At 38.7% G+C, this 20,457-nt stretch overlaps 1 gene segment (V, D, J or C); it reads left to right on the forward strand.

The window, feature by feature from the left end:
- Positions 1-9,611: 9,611 nt before the first annotated feature.
- Positions 9,612-20,457, forward strand: part of LOC121435425 — a 289,312-nt gene continuing 278,466 nt past the window's right edge. The window contains 1 exon segment of the C gene segment in view: positions 9,612-9,660. Coding sequence covers positions 9,612-9,660 — 49 coding nt within the window.

Genomic DNA, 20,457 nt, shown 5'->3' on the forward strand with positions numbered 1-20,457 from the left:
ATCTGCACTTGAAAAGATATCTGCATTTGTAATATTATAAATCTCACTTCATACCTTTAGATGCTATTCTTAAAATGGATCCTTGGGGTTTGCCAGACTTACAAAAATGAAGAGGCCCTCATAAGGGATGAGGCCCCCCACCTCTGTGGTGTGATCGAAAGCCAGGCACTGCAAATGACATAGTGCTTCTTTAGTGAGTGTTACTCATTCCCATTCCTTCTCTCCTTTTCCCACACTCACACATTCTACCCCTGACCTTTCCCTTGTAAAGTCATGGTGTCTCTGACTTCACCCTCTCATCCAGCAGGTGTCACCAACAGCTGCCAAACCATTGTGTTCCAACCAGAAGGTTTTTTTTTTTTTTTTTAAATTTATTTATTTATTAAGGATTTCTGCCTCGTCCCCACAACCGCTTCCCATTTCCCTCCCCCTCCCCCGATCAATTCCCCCTCCCTCATCTGCTCGAAGAGCAATCAGGGTTCCCTGACCTGTGGGAAGCCCAAGGACTGCCCACCTCTATCCAGGTCTCGTAAGGTGAGCATCCAAACTGCCTAGGCTCCCACAAAGCCAGTACGTGCAGTAGGATCAAAAACCCACTGCAATTGTTCTTGAATTCTCAGTATTCCTCATTGTCCGCTATGTTCAGCTAGTCCGGATTTATCCCATGTTTTTTCAGACCTAGGCCAGCTGGCCTTGGTGAGATCCCAATAGAACATCCCCATTGTCTTAGTGTGTGGGTGCACCCCTCGTGGTCCTGAGTTCCTTGCTCGTGCTCCGTCTCCTTCTGCTCCTGATTTGGACCTTGAGATTTCTGTCCGGTGCTCCCGTGTGGGTCTCTGTCTCTGTCTCCTTTCATCGCCTGATGAAGATTAATATTCCTGAGGATGCCTATGTGTTTGTCTTTGGATTCACCTTCTTATTTAGCTTCTCTAGGAACATGAATTATAAGCTCAATGTCCTTTATTTATGGCTAGAAACCAAAAAAAAAAAAAAAACAAGGACTTCTTGAGTTTTGCATACAAATGGATGGAAATAGAAAACACTATCCTGAGTGAGGTAAGCCAGACCCAAAAAGAGGAACATGGGATGTACTCACTCAACCAGAAGGTTTATATGAAACCATTATACCTTATATTACAGATGACCTTGGATGAAATACAAATTAGCATTTGTTCAGCAGATTAACAGCATTTGTTAAGCAGTGATTACCATTCCTTTGTTTACCTCAGACTCTTGAGAAGAACCTATTTTGTACAATAAATTTACACTTATACAAATTCTAATTCAAATTCAGTGCTGGGAAATATTTTAATTAGAAGGTAAAATCCCATGTCAATAAATGTCTGATTCCTCTTGACATGGTATTAAATTCTTAATGCTTTTTTGATTAGGATATCAGATCTTAAAATTAATAATAACAAACACAAATGTGTTATTTGTTATGGAGTAAGAGCTATTCTAATTCTGTATATTATTTTGACATGGATGCTCATTATTGCATATTACAGAAGATAACATTAAATCAGGGAGAGGTCAGTAATGTTACAAAGGATGCTTGGCTGACAAATGGCAGTGCTGGGATTTGGGCCTCCTCTATCTCCCAGTGCTAGGCTCTAATCTATTGAGGGGAGCTTCTGCAGCTGCTAAGCTTCCAGAAATGGTCTCACTACATTACCATGTTAATTGCTTATGACAAACACAGGCAATGGATAAAAACAGCCTTAAAAAGAAAAGCCAGAGCATTTGAAATGCCTGTTACGTGTGGGTTTCTTCATTTCAGCAATAATAGTGGGAATGAGAGGAGTCAAATCTGAGAGGTGTATGTGATTACCTTCCCAACTCTAATCATAGTCGCCACATGTGACATTCTGGATTCACCTTTGGACAGGAAATAATGGATACTGGCTTGTCCCATTTGCCATTTTTATATTTAGAAAGAATATACACAGCTTCCAGAAACAGAAGAAAAACTATGAGAGTCTGATGTTTCTCACTCTTGTCACACTATCAGAAAGAGTAGCTGTGACAGTGGTTATATACCAGTGATGGATTCTATACACAGTACAGTGGGGGATACCTGCCTTTTTATTTATGACAGCCTATATGATGGTGTTCCAGAGAGATGTTTGTCATTGAAAGTGGCAATTTCATTGCTTGCCTTGCGATTTTCTGTCTCTTTTTTTAAAAAAAATAATAACTTTCTCTTATTTACTTTGAATGTCAACATTTTAGCAGCTCTCAAATTCAATGGGAACAGTGCATGTCTTTCTATAGAGCTGGATCTGAGTTTACATTGATGGTTCATGAACTCTTGGTTCTTCTTTTTTTAAACAAAATACAATATCCCTTCATGATAAAACTCTTGGAGAGAGCACAGTTACAAGGAACATACCTAAACATAATAAAGGCAATATGTAGCAATCCAACAGCCAGCATCAAACTAAATGGAGAGAAACTCAAAATAATCCTACTGAAATCAGGAGCAAGTCAAGGTTGTTCACTCTCTCCATATCTATTCAATATAGTACTTGAGATTCTATCTAGAGCAATAAGTCACTTGAGAGACGGTGAGTCTGAGTTCAACACATGCAAATTCCCTTCCTAGGCTAGCCAGATCTCTGCCTCACAACTTCTTTCAGTAGCATCATGCTCCCCTCTGAATACAGTATTCAGTCCTTGTCTCTTTTGCCCACAAGATCTGTGGATGCTACAGCCTTTCAGAGACTATTGCTATTTATAGCAGTTTGACAAAATTGACTCCGTGATATCAGTAGAACTGGTATACAGTGCTATGTACTGGTAAGAGCAGGACCTACAAAAAGGAATGTAAATGACTTATTACTCAATCACTGAAAAGGATGCCCAGAAAGGAGATGTGAGGAAAACCTGCAGTGTCTCTCTCAAAGTGAAAGGACTCTTTTTTCTTTCATGAAGTTGACCCACACCAACCAAATGGCTTTGTACCTCCATTCTGGTAGTACTCTACAGTAGCACAGGCCAATCCCCTTTGTGCATCACATTCTCTAGTTCTTCTCTCAAAACATATCCTTGTTTATTTCATTTCTTCTACTAGCTGTTATTCCCTGCTCTCCCTGCTTAATTCTCACTGAGAGATCATAAGGACAGTTCCATAAGATCCACTTATATTCTTGAGATTTTACTCTGTCATGTTAGTTTTTCAAACACTGAGTGTTAGCAGAATAGAAATCAGATTTCTCCGCAGTGCTAATAATCCAGTGAGTACACAATTGTAATGGAATTTAACATGACTGAATAGTACTTGCTAGGGTGGTCAGGGTACATGCCCATTTCTTTCTGGTGAGATCAGAAGAAACTGAAAGGCTTTTTTGAATTTTGCTGGGTTAACCTGGTCTTGAACAGAATATGATGGACAAGAGGAATAATTTCCACAAAAGCCTATTAAAGAAAGCAACATTTGAGGAGCAAGTATCAAAGAAGCTGACATGCTATGCCCTATAGGATAAGTTTAAGAATGTAAACTGAATATGGATATGCTTTCTTTTAATTGAGTTTCTGGTTCTGTGAATATGAGTGTAATTTCCCTGAACATTTTGCTCAAAAGAGACAGGCCATCAACACAATCATTTTAGATTTTCTGTCTATGTTATTGGTTTTTGCAAAGACAAACATTTAAAATAAAATAGGATCTTGTCAACAATAGTAATTCTCATTTAGGATATAAGATTCTCAATGGTTTGTGGAACACTGGGTGAAAATATTAGTAGACTGTTTGGTATCTCAATGTGGAATGAAGATACAGTATAGCTGGAATATAATTTATATTATACAGAAGTCAGTGTATAAAGGATCAAGCTATGGGTCCAGAAATTCCACAAAAAATAAATATAGACAGGAAAGAAAAAATAATTGGAAAGAAAAACTATAGCTTTCTAATAATTTCGGATAATTAAAGCAGTCCAAGAGCTGGGAGCAATTATATTGTACAATACAAATGCAGAGGAATAAGGACTAAAGTTTGATATTTCTAGGAAAGTAAGAAGAAGCAGAAAGGTCCCAGAATTCACCAAAGGTATGTTCTGTAAGCAGGTGAAAGTGTATGAAGTGTTGTATGTTGTATGTTAGTTGAAGTTTCTTTAGGCTATTTTCAGAAAGACACAGGCTATAGATCATATACACAAATGTGCACACACACATGCACATGCACACATACACACACACACATGCTCACACACTGTAAAGCTCAATGGATGAACATGAATCACCATCCATAGGCTGACTGGACATAGGTCTTGCTGAGATGGGCATGCTGAAAAGCATGGGAAAAGGATGTGATTAGACACGTGACATCTTTCCTAACCAATCACTTTATGGGACTCAGGTATGCATATTTCAGATATTTCAAAGTTGAACATATTTAAATCAGCAATACTTTTAGAAAAGCAAGTCAAAGAATATTAAAAAATATTTACATGATCTCAGAAAAAAATGATCAAAAAGTTCTCCATTGAAAGCATGGGTTGTCTCTAATTCTATTGCCTGCTTTTGGAACCCTTTCCCTTCTGGGTTACCTTCTCCAGTCTTAGTAGGAGAAAAGGTGCTTAGTTTTACTGTAACTTGATATACCATAGCTAATGGATATACGTGGGAGGCCTCCCCTTTTCCTTCCTCCATCCATTTCTCCTTTCTCCAGAAATTGTAAAAGAGGCATAAAAGAGTCATCCACATAGGTAGGCATAGTAGCACATGCCTGCTTTCCTAGTGCTTGAAAGATAAGGTCAAGAGTCAAGAGAACCAAGGTCATCCATCCTCAGCTCCATACTGAGTTTGGGCTTGAGGCCAGTCTGAGCTACATGTGACACTATCTCATACTACCAAAATTGAGAAAGGGTGGTTCTCCACACAAAAACTTCAGTGTTATTAGAAAACAGAGAGCATGGATGCAGGAAAAGAAACAAGAGCTTTCAAAAAGCATAGTAACTATTTCTTAACTCAAATTAACTACATGTTTACTTTGTTAGCATATTATCAAAGTTTAATGGATATATTCAATATCAATTTAGAAGGTGGAGGAACCTTCAACAGAATAAGGAAAAATTCATGGAAATTCAAATGTCAGGCTGTTGACCTATTTGTCTAGAAAGAAGATAGGAAGAGGGGGAGAAAAAAATCAAGACAGAAAAGTCACAAAAAGATTGTATAACTTAAATAGTTACTGGAAACTGGGGCAAGAAAAAGAGGGACTAACTAAAAACAAACACTGGTAAATGAACAAGCTGAAAGACAGAAGAAAATAACCACAGGAATAAGTGTCTTCAAAGCAGTGGTCGGTAACAAAATTATGAAACAAAAGTGATAATAGAGATCAGTTATACAGTTAAATAGGTGATAAATAGCCAAAGACACTGTCCATCTGTGAGAAAGAAATAGCCAAAGACACTGTCCATCTGTGAGAAAGAAACCCACGCACAAGTTTATGTAAAAGGGTACTAAGGAGCCAACTGAAAAACACTGAACACAAACTAAATGAATATACACTGACAGGGAAGGATCACAATTAGCTAAAAGGAGGTTATGAGAGCAATTAAAATAATTTGGCAAAATTATGTGTCTCAGTACATATATGTGCATATGAAAATAATCATGCTTACACACACACACACATACATACTATGGAAAGAGGCACTGAGACAGAGAACATCAGAGATTATCACCAGTGTGTGGACAGTGTGGTCATTGTCTAGTAGTCATAGATGCTTTGTGCTGTGGCTTATTTTTACCTGTCTAAAATATGTTTGTGTTGTTCATATTAGTAAAAAAAATGTATTCACTGTAGGAATTTTCCTTCTATACTGTGAAATGTGTCATCAACATGTGTCTGTATCATGATGACTATGAATCTGAAGAGGGATGATGTCACAGGAAGGTTGCTGACTAGGTCTGATGCCTCCATTTGCTCTTCAGTACGACCATGAACATGAGGTTTCTCTGTTGTGTAGCCCTTTGTCTCCTGGGAGCAGGTGGGTCCTGGTTTTAGGATTGCTCACAGTAGCTCAAATATTTGCTCCTTGTCAAGACTCCTCTTGGGCCTCTTGGGCTGTTTCATACCTTCTGTTTTCTTATATTTTAGGATCTTTGGATGGACAAGTTATCCAGACTCCAAAACATCTATTCAGAGGGAAAGGACAAAAAGCAAAGATGAGCTGTAGCCCTGAAAACGGACATACTTTTGTTTATTGGTACCGACAGAAGCAGAACAAAGAGTTGAAGTTTTTGATTTATTTTCAACGTCAAGAAGTTCGTGAAAGAATAGACTTTGTCAAGGAGCGATTCGTAGCTGAGTGTACCATAAACTCACTCTGCAGCCTGGAAATCCAGTCCTCTGAGGCAGGAGACTCAGCACGGTACCTCTGTGCCAGCAGTCTGTCCACAGCACTGAAATGTGCCTTCCCCTCAGCGCACAAACCCTCCCTGGAGCCAACTCAGGAAGCAGGTGCTGCTCTGGGTGGGAAGAAAGCAGCAGAAATTAACTGGAGCCAGTGTCAGTCACGGCAGGATTCCCAAGTGGCTGGGTGTCTGGCAGAGAAGTGACAACCTGGCCGTGCTGAAAGACCATGGGGCCAGAACTGGAAAGAATGATCTACACATGCTGCTCTTCCCCTCTTGTCTCAGCTTTGTCAGTTTCTGTTTGTGTCCGTTCTCTATCTCTTCGTGTGGTACTCCTGTGAAAATAAGGGGGTCACCGAAGATCTGAAATCACTTTCAACATTACATTATTACTAATAAAGATCAACCTGGCTCTTTCATAGCTGGGTGTAAAGATCTCAAAAGAAAAAAATACATAACCAATTATGTGATTATTGAGAAATCAAGTCTATATTTTAAATATCTGCAGAATATGAGAGGACTCTTGAGACTCATTGTTGGCTCTAGTTTTAATGTAGAAGTTCAAAACATTTTTTCCAAACCTCTTATCTCCCTATAATGTTTCCCACCGCCCTAGAATGACCAGTCAAACGGTACCAAAGAGAGATTTCACAATCTCTTTCTCTCTCTCAAGACATCATCAGTTTTATCATAAAGTTGAAGAGGATGATTTCAGAAACATAAAGTCAGTACTTCAGGAGAAAAGAGCGTGTGCAAAAAGAAGAGAAGGAGAAGCTGATGGTACTGTGATAGCTAGTGCCTGGGATCAAGCAAGCAAGATATGGGAGAAATTCAAGTGTAAGCAAGTTATAGACTATAGTGTAAGTTTCATAATATCCTGACACAAAATGCTTGAGAGAGAGAGAGAACACTAAAACACCGTTGTGTTATAAAGAATATCATTAATAGGTTAAGGGTTTTAAGCATTATCTAACAGTAACATAGTATTTTACATTTGATAGTTTATTTTATATCTTCTTAAAATACAGATGTGCTATTATGACAACAAAATGGATATAAAATTTTTTTAATGAATGAAACTTTAAGGAATTATATTTCCTCATTACAGAAATGCTCTTCTGAGAACATGTGGTGATAACACAAAACAGTAACATAATGACTGCGTCTACCAATGACTGACGTCACAGGAAGGTTATTGATGAAGCATGCAAACACCACATTCTTTGCTGCTCCAGTGTGGCCATGGGTGCATGGTTCATCTGCTGTGCAGCACTGGGCCTCCTTCAGGCAGGTGAGACCTAAGCTCATAGGATAAACTCTTGTTTACATTTCACCAGCAATAAACCCAAATAATTTTCCTTCTCAGAGTTGGTCCTGGCCAATGTTCATATTTTCTGTTTTATTTTCTTCTAGGCTTTGGTGATGCAGCTGTTACTCAGACTCCAAGACATCTGATCAAAATGAAAGGACAGAAAGCAACGATGAAGTGTAGCCCTGAAAAGGGACACACTGCTGTTTACTGGTACCAACAGAAACAGGACAAAGAGTTAACGTTCCTGATTTACTTTCAGAATAAACAGCCTCTTGATCAAATAGACATGGTCAAAGAGCGATTCTCGGTTGAGTTTGGCTCAGATTCAGAGTGCAGCCTGGAAATCAAAAGTTCAGAGTCACGAGACTCAGCACTGTACCTCTGTGCCAGCAGTCAGTCCACAGCACTGAAATGTGCCTTCCCCTCAGTTCACAAACCCAAAATGGAGCCAACTTAAGAAGCAGGTGATGTTCTGGGTTGAAAGGAAGTGAGAGAAATGAGCTGGAGCCAGTGTAACCACAGCAGACTTCATAAAGAATGAAGAACGTTTAGAAGCCACAGTTCAAAACCAGGGATGTCTACTCTTCATGTGTTTCTCTCATCGCTTTGTCTGTTTTGCTGTTCTGACCCTGCACACCACACTTTTCCCTTCATGTGGTCTTCATGGGGAGTCTTGGGTGATTACCAAGAGATTACCAAGATGATAAGGTTGGCTGGCATCATTTGGCCACACTGAGAAGTCTAGTTACTTCTGAGCCCATATTTAAAATTTTAAGAGAAAATGGCTTTGTAATGAAATAGTCATGGTTTTCTTACTGAGCATTGAACTCTGTCCACACATGGAGTATCTTAAGATTAAATAATACAATGTTACTGCTTGTATTTACTTTGAGCTCAACTTGAATAAAACACTTCATGTTTCTTTACGCTCATCTACTCTGCCCCTTCAAAATGAAAGAAAATATTCAAAATCTACTTTTTTTCCCAGAAACGAAATAAACCACTCATAGCTTCCTTCCAGGATTGAAACTCTTATACGTTATGTACATCATAGACAATTATAATAACTTTATAGTATTACACGTCCTGGCATACGAGTGTTGGAACCTCAAGAATATTTGCAATTGATGTATGTTTTAATCCCATAATGAAGCACATAAGTCTTTCTCTCATATCTCTTACACTGGCTTTATCTAGTGACCAGAACAAGCCCCTTCTAGCAGTGATGGTAGTTTCACTATCCCTCTTGCTCTATCTCAAGACATCATCAATTTTATGATAAAGATGCAAACGGAGACTTAAAAAAATAAATAACGTCAATAGTTTAATAGGAAAAAAACTAATGGAAGAGATTTTAGTACATTAATATATGTAGAGATGAGAACAGGAAGGAACTGTTCTGGTGGTTTGAGCCTGTAATCACAATAATGGGGTGGCTGAGAGAGAGAATCACTTATGAATTAAGAAAATAGAAGGGAGACTTGGGAAGAAAAAGTGGTTCATTGGGAAGGGAAGGCAAGTGGAGACAATGGTAAGAATATGATTAAAGCAATACATATATATATATATATTCACACATACATAAAAATACATATATACATGTAATGATTATATATGTAATAATATTGTGAAAGAATAAAACACAAACATAGCTGTAGTATATTTCAATTCCAACAGTCCTATAATTTCATGACTTCACTAACTGGGAATGCAGTGTTTATGTTAGTAAAATACACATAAACTGTTCTGCATGATTAGTCAATGAGTTATATTTATGAAGGTGAGGAAAATCTTTTTCTTCTGATACTGAGAACATCCTCAGTGGTAGCATGAGGCAGAAACACATTGGAGTCTGCAGAGGATCACGTCACAGGAAGGCTGAGGGCGGAACATGAAAACAGTGCATGCACGCTCTGCTTTCCCTGGTGTGGCCATGAGTGCAAGGCTGCTCTGCTGTCTAGCACTTTGTCTCCTTGGGGCAGGTGAGTACTGAGGAAAAAAAGGTCTTGTCTTCACACTCCAGATTACAGATGTGAATCTTTTACCTTGTCAGGGTCAAGCTGGTCTCATTTTCTGTCTCCTCCTCTTCCAGGCTCTTTTGATGCTAAAGTAATACAGATTCCTAGACATCTGGTCAAAGAGAAAGGAAAGAAAGCAAATATGGATTGTTTCCCTGAAAAAGGGCATACTGCCTTTTACTGGTATCATCAGAGCCAAAAAGAATTTAAACTTTTGATTAACTTCCGGAATGAAGAAATTATTGAACAAACAGACATGGCCAAGAAGCGATTCTCTGCTAAGTGTCCCTCAAACTCACCCTGCAGCCTGGAAATCCAGTCCTCTGAGGCAGGAGACTCAGGGTTGTACTTCTGTGCCAGCAGTCAGTACACAGCACTGCAATGTGCGTTCCCCTCAGCGCACAAACCCTATTGTGGACAGACCTCAGGAAGCAGGTGATGCCAGACTCTGGAAGAAAGTAGCAGAAGTTTATCAGACATGGCATCAGCCACAGCAGATTTCACACAAGATTGGAGGGTGTTTAGAGGAAGAGGAGCAATAAGCTATGACATCTCTGAAATAGACCCCTAGGCCAGGTCTTAGATACCTGTCCTTCCTATCACATTCTCGCCTCCCTTTCCAGTCTCATGCTTGTCTGACCTTACCTGTCATCACTTCCCTTTCACATCATGCCCATGGCTGGAACTAGATAGTCACTGAAGATCAGAACTACTCTTGGCATCCTTCTATCCTATTGATTTTGCTTTGTATTATGTTTTTGAATTTTTATTTGAGGTTTAGCTTAAAATATTTGTGTGTATATATGTGCATGTATGCACAAATACATATGTATACATATTTGAGTGCAGATGCCCATGGAACCCAGAAGACATGATCATTACTCCCGGAGCTTGAGCTATAGATATGAGTCATCTGATATGAATGCTGGGTTCTAAATTCTTGGCCTCTCCTGGAGCCAGATGCCCTTAGCTGTTCTACATCTCGCTAGCTCCTGAATTTGGGTTTAAATCTCAAGAGAAAGAAACATGTATTGATGGTGCAGTCACCGTCTTCTTGAGGAGAACTCTGCTCTAGCACATCTGTCTGTACGCAAGTCATTCAAATGTTAGTGTATTACGTATGCAGTTCCGGCACTCAATTTTGCTGCTAAGTGTCAAGTAAGCAAAGCCCTGCTTCTGTGAGTGTGCAGTCTCCCTCTTCTAATGATCACAACAGTCTGCGTCCTCTTTTGGAAAAGAAAGCAAGTTTCCCCCTGTCTTCTGCCAGCACTGAAAGCACTCATATAGAGCATTTTATACATGGTTATCATGTGCCTTAATAATCATATTATTATATTCCCAGAATCATGATTTTTGATACTTGGAGGAAACTTTATTTTATTTTGTTTTATTTATTGACATGGCACCAGAGAGTGCTTGAAAATTACTGTATAATCTAAAATCTCATTTTAGAATACACCAGAGTCCCCCTTTAGCCTCCTATCCCCTCATGAAGTTATCTTATTATCTAGATCAAGGCAGTTTGCAGTGCCTCTATATTAAGATATAGCAGCCTTTTGCCCTTTTCGAAGACATCATTGATTTTATCATAAAATGCAGATGGCAACTTAGGAAGCAATAAATAACATTTTTAATAGAAAAAAAGACACAAATTAATGAAAAAGCATGAAATGTGGTGTCCACTGGCTGTAATCCCTGCAATGGGCATGTGGAGGACAGAGCATCCCAATTTAAAGTCTGGCATGGCAGGGGAGGGGGAGAAAACAGTATTTCTAAAGATGACATTGCTAGCAGTAGAGTGCTTTATTTTGACAGCAGGTGAACCTGCATAGGACCAAATTAAACCCACTGAATGAGGGGACAGTTTGGGGATGTGGACAGTCTGTGCAGGCATTGACAGTGCAATCTTGCTCAGCCTAGATACAGGGGAGAAAGCCTTGGTCTTGCCTCAAAGTGATTGACAGACTTTGTTGACTCGCCATGGGAAGCCTCACCCTTTCTGAGGAGTGAATGGAAGAAGTGATGTGGGGGCAAAGGTGGAGGAAACAGGAGAGGAGGAAGTGGGGAATAGGGATAGCTATGTAAAATGAGAAAAGATTGAATTAAAAAATTCTTAATATAAATAAAAATATGGATTATTGTACATTTTAAAAGTCAACTTAAAATCTTTTGTGAAGTATATGGTATGCAGCCATATTTGATAATGGGGTGCACATCACAGGAAAGCTGCAGATGAGGTGTGAGACCCTCATCCTTTCCTTAGCTCAAAGGCATCCTCACTTCAAGGCTCCACTGTTGCACAGTCCACTGTCTTCTAGGAGCAGGTGAGTCATCAGGATAAAAGGACAGTTCTTGTTCTGAGATTGCTAACTACACATTCAAAACTATTTTTGCTCATATTCTTTTTGGTCTGCATTTCATCTACTGTTTTCTTCTCTTCCAGGTTGCTTTGATGTCAAAGTTATACAAATTCCAAGTCATTTGGTCAGGAGGAAATAACAGAGAGAGAAGATGAAAAAGGACATATTAGTGTTTTCTGATATCAGCAGGACTAGAACAAAGAATTTCAGTTTTTGGTGTACTTACAGAATCAAGGAGTTCATCGACAAATAGACATGTTCAGTGAGTTATTGTTAGCTCAATGTTCCCCAAACTCACCCTCCAGTTTGCAAACACAGTCCTCAGAAGCAAGAGACACTGCACTGTATTCTGTGCCAGCATTCAGTCCAGAGAGATGAAATGTGCATTCTCCTTGGCACACAAACCCTGTGTGGAGCCCACTCAGGAAGCAGGTGAGACTCATGATTGGAAGGAATAACAGAAATTAACTGGAGTAAATGGAAGCAGCTGAGAACTTTGTCTCTCCCACGTCTTAGAAGTCAAAGACTGATAGGCTGAGAATTCTGAAAAAGTTCTCCCATGCCCAGAATCTGGTCTAAGATAGTTGTTTTCATATCACAATTTTCTCCTCCTCTGTGTCCCTTACCTTTTATCTTTTGATCTATAAACATTTTCCCTTAATCCACTGTTGTCAGGGTTTCTGCCCTACAGTTCCCACAGTCGTTAAGTCCCAAAGAAATCACACAGAGGTCTACATTAACTATAAACTGATTAACCCATTAGTTCATGCTTCTCATTAACTCTTAAAATGTATATTAGCCTATCATTCTTATCTGTGTTAGCCACATGGCTCAGTACCTTTTTCAGTGAGGCAGTCACATCTTGCTTTTTCTGTGTCTGGGCTAGGACTTTGGAAGGAACTTTCTTTCTCCCAGAATTCTCCTGTTCTCCCTGACCCACCTCTACTTCCTTTCTAGTTGTCTCACCTATACTTCCTGCCTGGCTACTGACCAATCAGTGTTTATTGAAAACAAAATTTAGAGAATACAGGCAATTGTCCAACAATCCACTACTGATATTGATGATAGAATGGTCATCAAGATTGCAAATAAGCCACATATTGCGCTGCCATGCTGATAAATATCAGGTTGGCTGCAAAAAGAGTCATGGAGACTAATGAATTGAATAGAGCATCCAGAAATAAATTCATCCATTTAAAACCTCTGAATCTTTGAAAAAGACATGATAATTATAAACAGAAAAAGAGATAACCTTTTAAATAAATAATGCTTAGAAAACTGAATACCACGTATAGAAGAATGCAACAAGTTACATATCTCTGCTAAAAATTAATTCAAAATTAATTTAAGATCTCAATGTAAGATACTAGAGGAAAAAAGAAGTAAAATACTTCAAGATACAAACACAGGGACAGCCTTTCTGAAAAGGATTCTTTTTTTTTTTTTTTTTTGGTTTTTCAAGACAGGGTTTCTCTGTGGTTTTGGAGCCTGTCCTGGAACCTGGAACTAGCTCTTGTAGACCAGGCTGTCTGAAAAGGATTCTAACAGCACAGGAAATAATCCCATGAATGTCATGTAATTTAAATTTTCTCACAGAAAAGCAAATAATCTCTAGAGTAAAGAGATAGCCTATGTAAATGAAGAAAATCCTCTCTTCTGTGTATCTGAAGGAGATTTTTATCTATAATCTATGAAAAGTTTCAAAGGTTAAACTTTGCCTCACCTAAATTGTCCAGTCAACAAATGAATAAAAAATTAAATATACATTCTCCAAAGAATAGATACAAATGGTTAATGTAAATATAAGCATTCAACACTCTTAGCCAACAGGGAAATGCAAATTAAAAACACATTGAGATGTTATCAGAGGCTATGGTGAAGAAGACAGATGGCAGCAGACAACTGTTGGTTAGAACATGGAAGAAGAATCATTTCATGTAACTTATGGGAGTGCAAACTGATACAGCCATAGAAGAATTGGTATGGAGAAACCCCAAAATTGAAAACAAAAGTATCCTGAATCATTTCGACCATATACTATGTGGGAAAACGCCCTGGATTTACACCAGCATACCAGAGAGATGTTTGTGCGCCCTTATTTTTTACTTCACTATTTACAATGGCATAATATAGAATATGGCCAAAGCTCAGATAAGCGGAGAGAATATATATATATATATATATATATATATATATATATATGATATGTACAGTAGAATTTTATTATTCTGGAAAAAAGAATGGAAATTGCAAAGAAGAAATCAGTATAAAAAGAAAAATTATCCAAGTTCAGAATGAAAATGCCAAATACCATGTTTTAACTTGAAAGGAGAAAAATATGTATTCTCTCGTATGTGAATCTAGGATTAAAGTATCTATATGGCAGGAAAGCACTAAAGGGGCTGTGAGAGTGGAGGAAAGAACCTAAAGGGTAGAAGAAAGCATGGGAAGGTACTGGAGTGTGTGCAACAGGAAAATGAGAGGGGGACTTTGGGAGGGGGAGACAGTGAGAAAACGAGGGAAAGAAAATGCCAGGGTACTTTTCAAATGCGTTTAATGATTAAGGCATATATGAAAATGAAAAAGTCATACTAAAACATTGATTTGCATGTTAATTTTCTTTTATTTCTAAAGTAAGCTTGACTCTTTCTAAGTTTGGCTTAATATCCTAAGAACACAAATGCTACATTATAATCCAGCCATAACTTTCTCAGTGATCTCCAAATCTAAGTCACGTGAACATGTACTTAAAATCACATCAACGTTACTCTACCATGAATGAAATTCTGCTTCTCAGCGTTTCCCTCTGAGCTCAAGTAAGTGAAACACCTCATGTTTTTGTTTGCTTATTCTGTCTCTTTCTTTTAAATCACACATAGTATTCCCTCCATATCTGCTTATTCCAGGAAATAAACCAATTTTACTTTAATCTCCTGTCAGCACAGACATTCTTGAACAGAACAATGAAATATATATATATATATATATATATATATATATATATACACACACACACATATATATATATAACAATGGAATGTTATAATCTCTTAATGACGTAGTATGGATGGAAGCATAAGGTAGAGACATGAGCTATCGCAACATGTGTGTTTCACTTTACATAACTGAATATTTACAAAATACTCTACAAAAATCACCCATTATCTGCAGTTCCACATAAAGGTACACAAGCTATTCCCCATGCCTGACACTCTCCACTGTCTGGATTAAGCCAGTCTAGCAGTGACAGTAGGTTCTAGATATTCCACAATGCTATGCTCTGTCCCAAGATGTCACCAGTATTATGATAAAGAAACATATTGAACAAAAAGAAACATCATGGAACAATGATGAATTGTGCGGCCACCAGTAGTGGGACCAGGAGAAATCCCTAATGAATGATCTGCCTTTTTGGAGTCCATTTTTTATGAAGAGAAACCTTGTTCATCCTAGACACAAGGAGGAGGGCTTTGGTCTTGCCTCAGTGATGTGACAGAATTCCTTGATGCCCTATGGGAGGCCTTACACTCTCTGAGGAACAAATGGAGGGGTGGGAAGAGGAGAAGGTGTAGGGAGCAAGAGGGGAGAAAGGGGTAACTGGGATTGGTATGTTAAAAAAAAGAAAAAAAAGAAATAATAAAGAAAATGATGTAAGAAGGGGAGATAGTTAAAGATTAGAGATATGTTAGTGGGGGAGAGGAAGAAAGAGAGAGAGTGAGAGCAAGAGAGAGAGAGAGAGAGAGAGAGAGAGAGAGAGAGAGATAGGAGAGACAGAGAGAGAGAGAGTTGTGACTTTGTGACTTCCTGGGGAGGGAAAGTCATTTCCTTTGGTGGGTTGCCATTAAAAGGGTATTCAGACCCTGTTAGATGAATTCATGTCCACTAATGTAGGGATCTCACTAACTGATCTCAGGGGATCATAATCAATTAATTGATGAAATTGGGAGGAATATGTGTCGGTAGTTCCTGGGAGAGTGTTGAAAGTAAAAGGGGAAAGACACATTGTCCTCAAGCATGAATCTTTCAAAGTATAAATTTAAAATATTCTTTAAAAAGAAAAAAAAAACAAATGGGCAGTGGCAGTACATGCCTTTAATCCCAGCACTTGGGAGGCAGAAGCAGGCAGATTTCTGTCAGTTCGAGGCCAGCCAGGTCTACAAAAGCTAATTCCAGGAAAGGCTCCAATGCTGCAGAGAAACCCTATCAAAACAACAACAACAAAAACAAAAACAAAACAAAAACCCAAATGGGTAAGAAGAAATTACAAGAAAATATTAGTGTAAGTATTACACAACAATTATATAGCATTTTTAAAACGAAGATTTGTTGCTTCTGGGATGTCTCAAAATATGGCTATACTGTTTATGTTAGGAAAACAATTATAAAATATTTTTCTATGGATGAACCATCAACAAAGTATAGTCACTGTGTAGGGAACTTTCTTTTTCTGTTACCATGAACATTTTGAAGATAACATAAAACAGTAACATAACTGTTGAGTCTGCCAAGGAAACATGTCATTAAGGTTGGTGACAAAACTGAATGTATTTAATTCCTTCACTGCTCCAGTATGGCCAGGGTGTATGATCCCTTTGCTGTGTATCTTTTTGTCTTCTGGGGACAGGTAATACCTAAACTTAAAGAAACTTCCTGGTACTGAAGTTTTCAGTCCCAGATCCAATTCTCTATCTTTGTCAACATCTGTACCAGGCTATATTTCCATTTCCCATTTCTTTCTCTTCCAGGCTCTTTAGATGTCAGTATTGTCCAGACTGCAACACATCTGATCCAAGGGAAAGGACAAAGGTCAAAGATGAGATGCAGTCCTGCAAAAATAAAATAAACAAAAAACAAAACCCCCTGCTGTTTATTGTACTAACAAAGGCAGAATGAAGAGTTAAATTTTTTGATTTACTATGCTAATCAACACAGTTTTGAGCAGTTAGACTTGGTCAAAGGAAGATTCTGAGCTGAGCGTCCCTTAAACTCATCCTTCACCCTGGAAATCAAAACCTCAGAGGCAGAAGATTCAGCACTGTACTTCTGCAGCGGTCTGCCCACAGTGCTGAAATGTGCATTCCCTCAACTCAGAATCATGGTTTTTAAGAAATGGAGATGTGTATTTACGTTATTATTGTTATTGACCTAATCTCTGGAGGGCTCTTCTAAAATTCTAAAATTTCACTAAATTGTGTTAGACTTCCCCGTTTTCCTTTCTATCTTACGACATTCTCCTGTGATCTTGGTAGAGACAGTCTAGCAGTGTTAGGACATCATGACATTTCAGACTCTCACTTTTTCTAAAGACATCATTTGATTATAAAACACAGATGGGAACTTAAGTAATAGTAAATAAAATCAAATATGTAGTTTTAAAAATAACTTGAAAGAGTTAGAATGCTAAGTAAGGATAGAAGATGAGAAGTTTGAGCCTAACTTGGGCTAAATAGAAAATCTTACACATATACATCTAGAGAGAGAGAGAGAGAGAGAGAGAGACAGAGACAGAGACAGAGACAGAGACAGATGAGACAGGAGGGGGACTATGACCAAGTCACTGCTGATGGTACTGTTACAAAGTGTTTATTTTGTTATGTGTTTTATAATATTTTATATATTGTCTGCATTTTTATGAGGTCAACATAAAATATATTTAAATGTATAAACTATCACCCAGTCAATTTGATGACGTCATGTAAAAGCTATTCTATTGACAGCATGAGGGAGTTCAACAAATAATGAGACAATCACGAGTTTGCAAGGGGATCATGTTGCAGGAAGGCTGCTGCTGAAGAGAGAAAGCACCTCACTGTTTTCCTAACTATAGGTTGCCATGGATTTTAAACTCCTTTACTATTTAGCAGTTCATCTCCTTGAAGCAGGTAGGTAGGTCCTGAACACAGAAGGACCATCCTTGTCTTGAAATTGCAATCCTAGAACCAATCTCTTTTTGTCAGCATCCCTCCTGTATTCGCCACTTCTGTTTCCTCCTTTCCGGGTTCATTTGATGCTGACATTACTCAGACTTCAAGCCATCTGGTCAAAGGGACAGGACAGAAAAAAAGATGAGGTGCAACCCTAGAAAAGAACACGATTTGTTCATTGGTATCAACAGAAAAAAACAATTAAAATTGTTGTTCAGTTTCAGAATCAAACAGACTTTTCAAGGAGTGATTCTCCACAGAATGTCCCTCAAACTCACCCTGCAGACTGCAGACTGGAGATCCAGCCCTCAGACACTAGAGATTTGGTCCTGTAGGCCTGAGGCAGCAGTCTGTCTACAGTGCTAAAGTATGCATTTTACTTATCACACAAACCAGTCACAGACCTAACCCAGGAATCAGGTGATGATGTGAGTTAAAAATGAGTAACAGAAATTAACAGGAGCCAGTGTGAGCTACAGCCTGATTCTCAAAAAGCCAGAGTGTGTTCAGAAGTCAAGGGCCGGCAAGCTGATAGCTTTGAAACAGCCCGAACCAGATGTGGGAAGGTTGCTTTCCGCATCACATATTTCCTTTTCTTCTATGGTCTGCAATGTGTTCTCTTTGTGCCTTGCCCAGCATCTCTCTCCTTTCCTGCAGTACTCACAGCAGGGATAAGATGCTGGCTAAAGATTACAGATTCTTCAGGTATCATTTCACCAGCCTGATAAAGATCAGCCTCAGTCTTTCTCAGCTTGGATTTTAATTTCTAAAGGCAGAATCAAGTTGTGAGGATCTCACGGGGGACTTCAAGGGGAATACGCAACTCTGGTCACATCTGTTTGTGTTCAAAGCCACATGGAAGGGATTTTATTTTGGATGCAACCCCTTCACTTTTATTTTCCCCTTAGATTCACAGTGAGAAAAGCACTTCATGTATCTGTGTCCTGTTACCTGGCTTTCCATAGCCACTTCTTCCAGAAATAAAGCCAATTTTCTGTCAATCTTTGGACAACAATAGAAATATATATACCAAAAATTTTGTAGAGTTGACCACCTACTTTTATAATCACTCTATATTATTATATTCCCGGAGTTGTGGCTATGGAGACATGGTGTACTGCCATGTCTTATGTATTTCTTAATTTTTTGTTATATATATTTCTCCATTTAACACTAGATGTCTATTCAAAATTACTGTGTAGTCTACTGGCAGTGTTGAGTCATACATTCAAGGCAAGCACTTTCCCACTAAAGTAATACAGCCTTAGACCTAGAAAATAAATTTAAACATAAAAAATATCACCTAGTCTGCCTGCAGTCTTAAGGTAAAAGATTTCCTCAAGTACCATGAACGACATTGGGAAGTAACGTGAATTAGGAACATGACAATTATGAGCCTACAGGGGTCACGTCACAAGAAGGCTGCTGCTGAAGAATGAGAAAACCTCACCCCTTTCCTCCCTCTAAGCCACCATGGCTACAAGGCTCCTCTGCTACACAGCCCTTTGTCTCCTGGGAGCAGGTGAGTTATGAGCACAAAAGAACAAACCTTGTCTTGTAATTGTCAACCCAGATACAAGTAGTTTTCCTTGTCAAGGTCCTTTCTGGGCTGTGTTCACATCTTTTGTTTCCTTCTCTTTTAGGCCTTCTGAATGCCAAAGTCATCCAGACTCCAAGATATCTGGTCAAAGGGAAAGAACAGAAAGCAAAGATGAGTGTAGCCCTGAAAAGGGGCATCCTGTTGTGTTCTGGTATAAACAGAATTACAACAGTGAGTTTACATTCTTGATTAGCTTTCAGAATCAAGAAATTCTTCAACAAATAGACATGGTCAAAAATCGATTCTCAGCTGAGTGTCCTTCGAACTCACCTTGCAGCCTGGAAATCCCATCCTCTGAAGCAGGAGACTCAGCACGGTACCTCTGTGCCAGCAGTCTGTCCACAGCACTGAAATGTGCCTTCCCCTCAGTGCACAAACCCTCTCTGGAGCCAACTCAGGAAGCAGGTGCTCCTCTGGGTGGGAAGGAAGCAGCAGAAATTAACTGCAACCAGTGTCAATCACAGGAGATTTCATGTAAGTAGGCATTTCACAGTCTAGGAGTGATAGGCTGACAATTCTGAAATAGCTCTTTTTGGGTGAGATGAGGCTGACCGCCTTTCCAGCTCTCATTTTCCTTCTCTTTTGTCTGCTTTGTGCTTTTCTCATCCTGCAGAGTCTTTCTACTTTCATCCAGTATTCATGGCAACAATAATAACGTCACCAAATATCACACTTTCTGTAGGCAGCATTCCACCATTTTAGTAATGAACAGTATGCTAGCAAAAACACAATAGTCTTGTGTAATAGAATTGAGAACTCAGAAATAAAGTCACTCAGCTATAGCCACCAATCTTTTAAAAATGCTTCAAAAACACACTTTTGAAAAAAGACAACCTCTTCAACAAAGGATATTGGGAGAAACAATTCACCATTTTCT

Source organism: Microtus oregoni, unplaced genomic scaffold (genome assembly GCF_018167655.1).
Source record: "Microtus oregoni isolate MIOR12 unplaced genomic scaffold, Mior012 000046F_ref0000063, whole genome shotgun sequence".
Lineage (NCBI taxonomy): Eukaryota > Metazoa > Chordata > Mammalia > Rodentia > Cricetidae > Microtus > Microtus oregoni.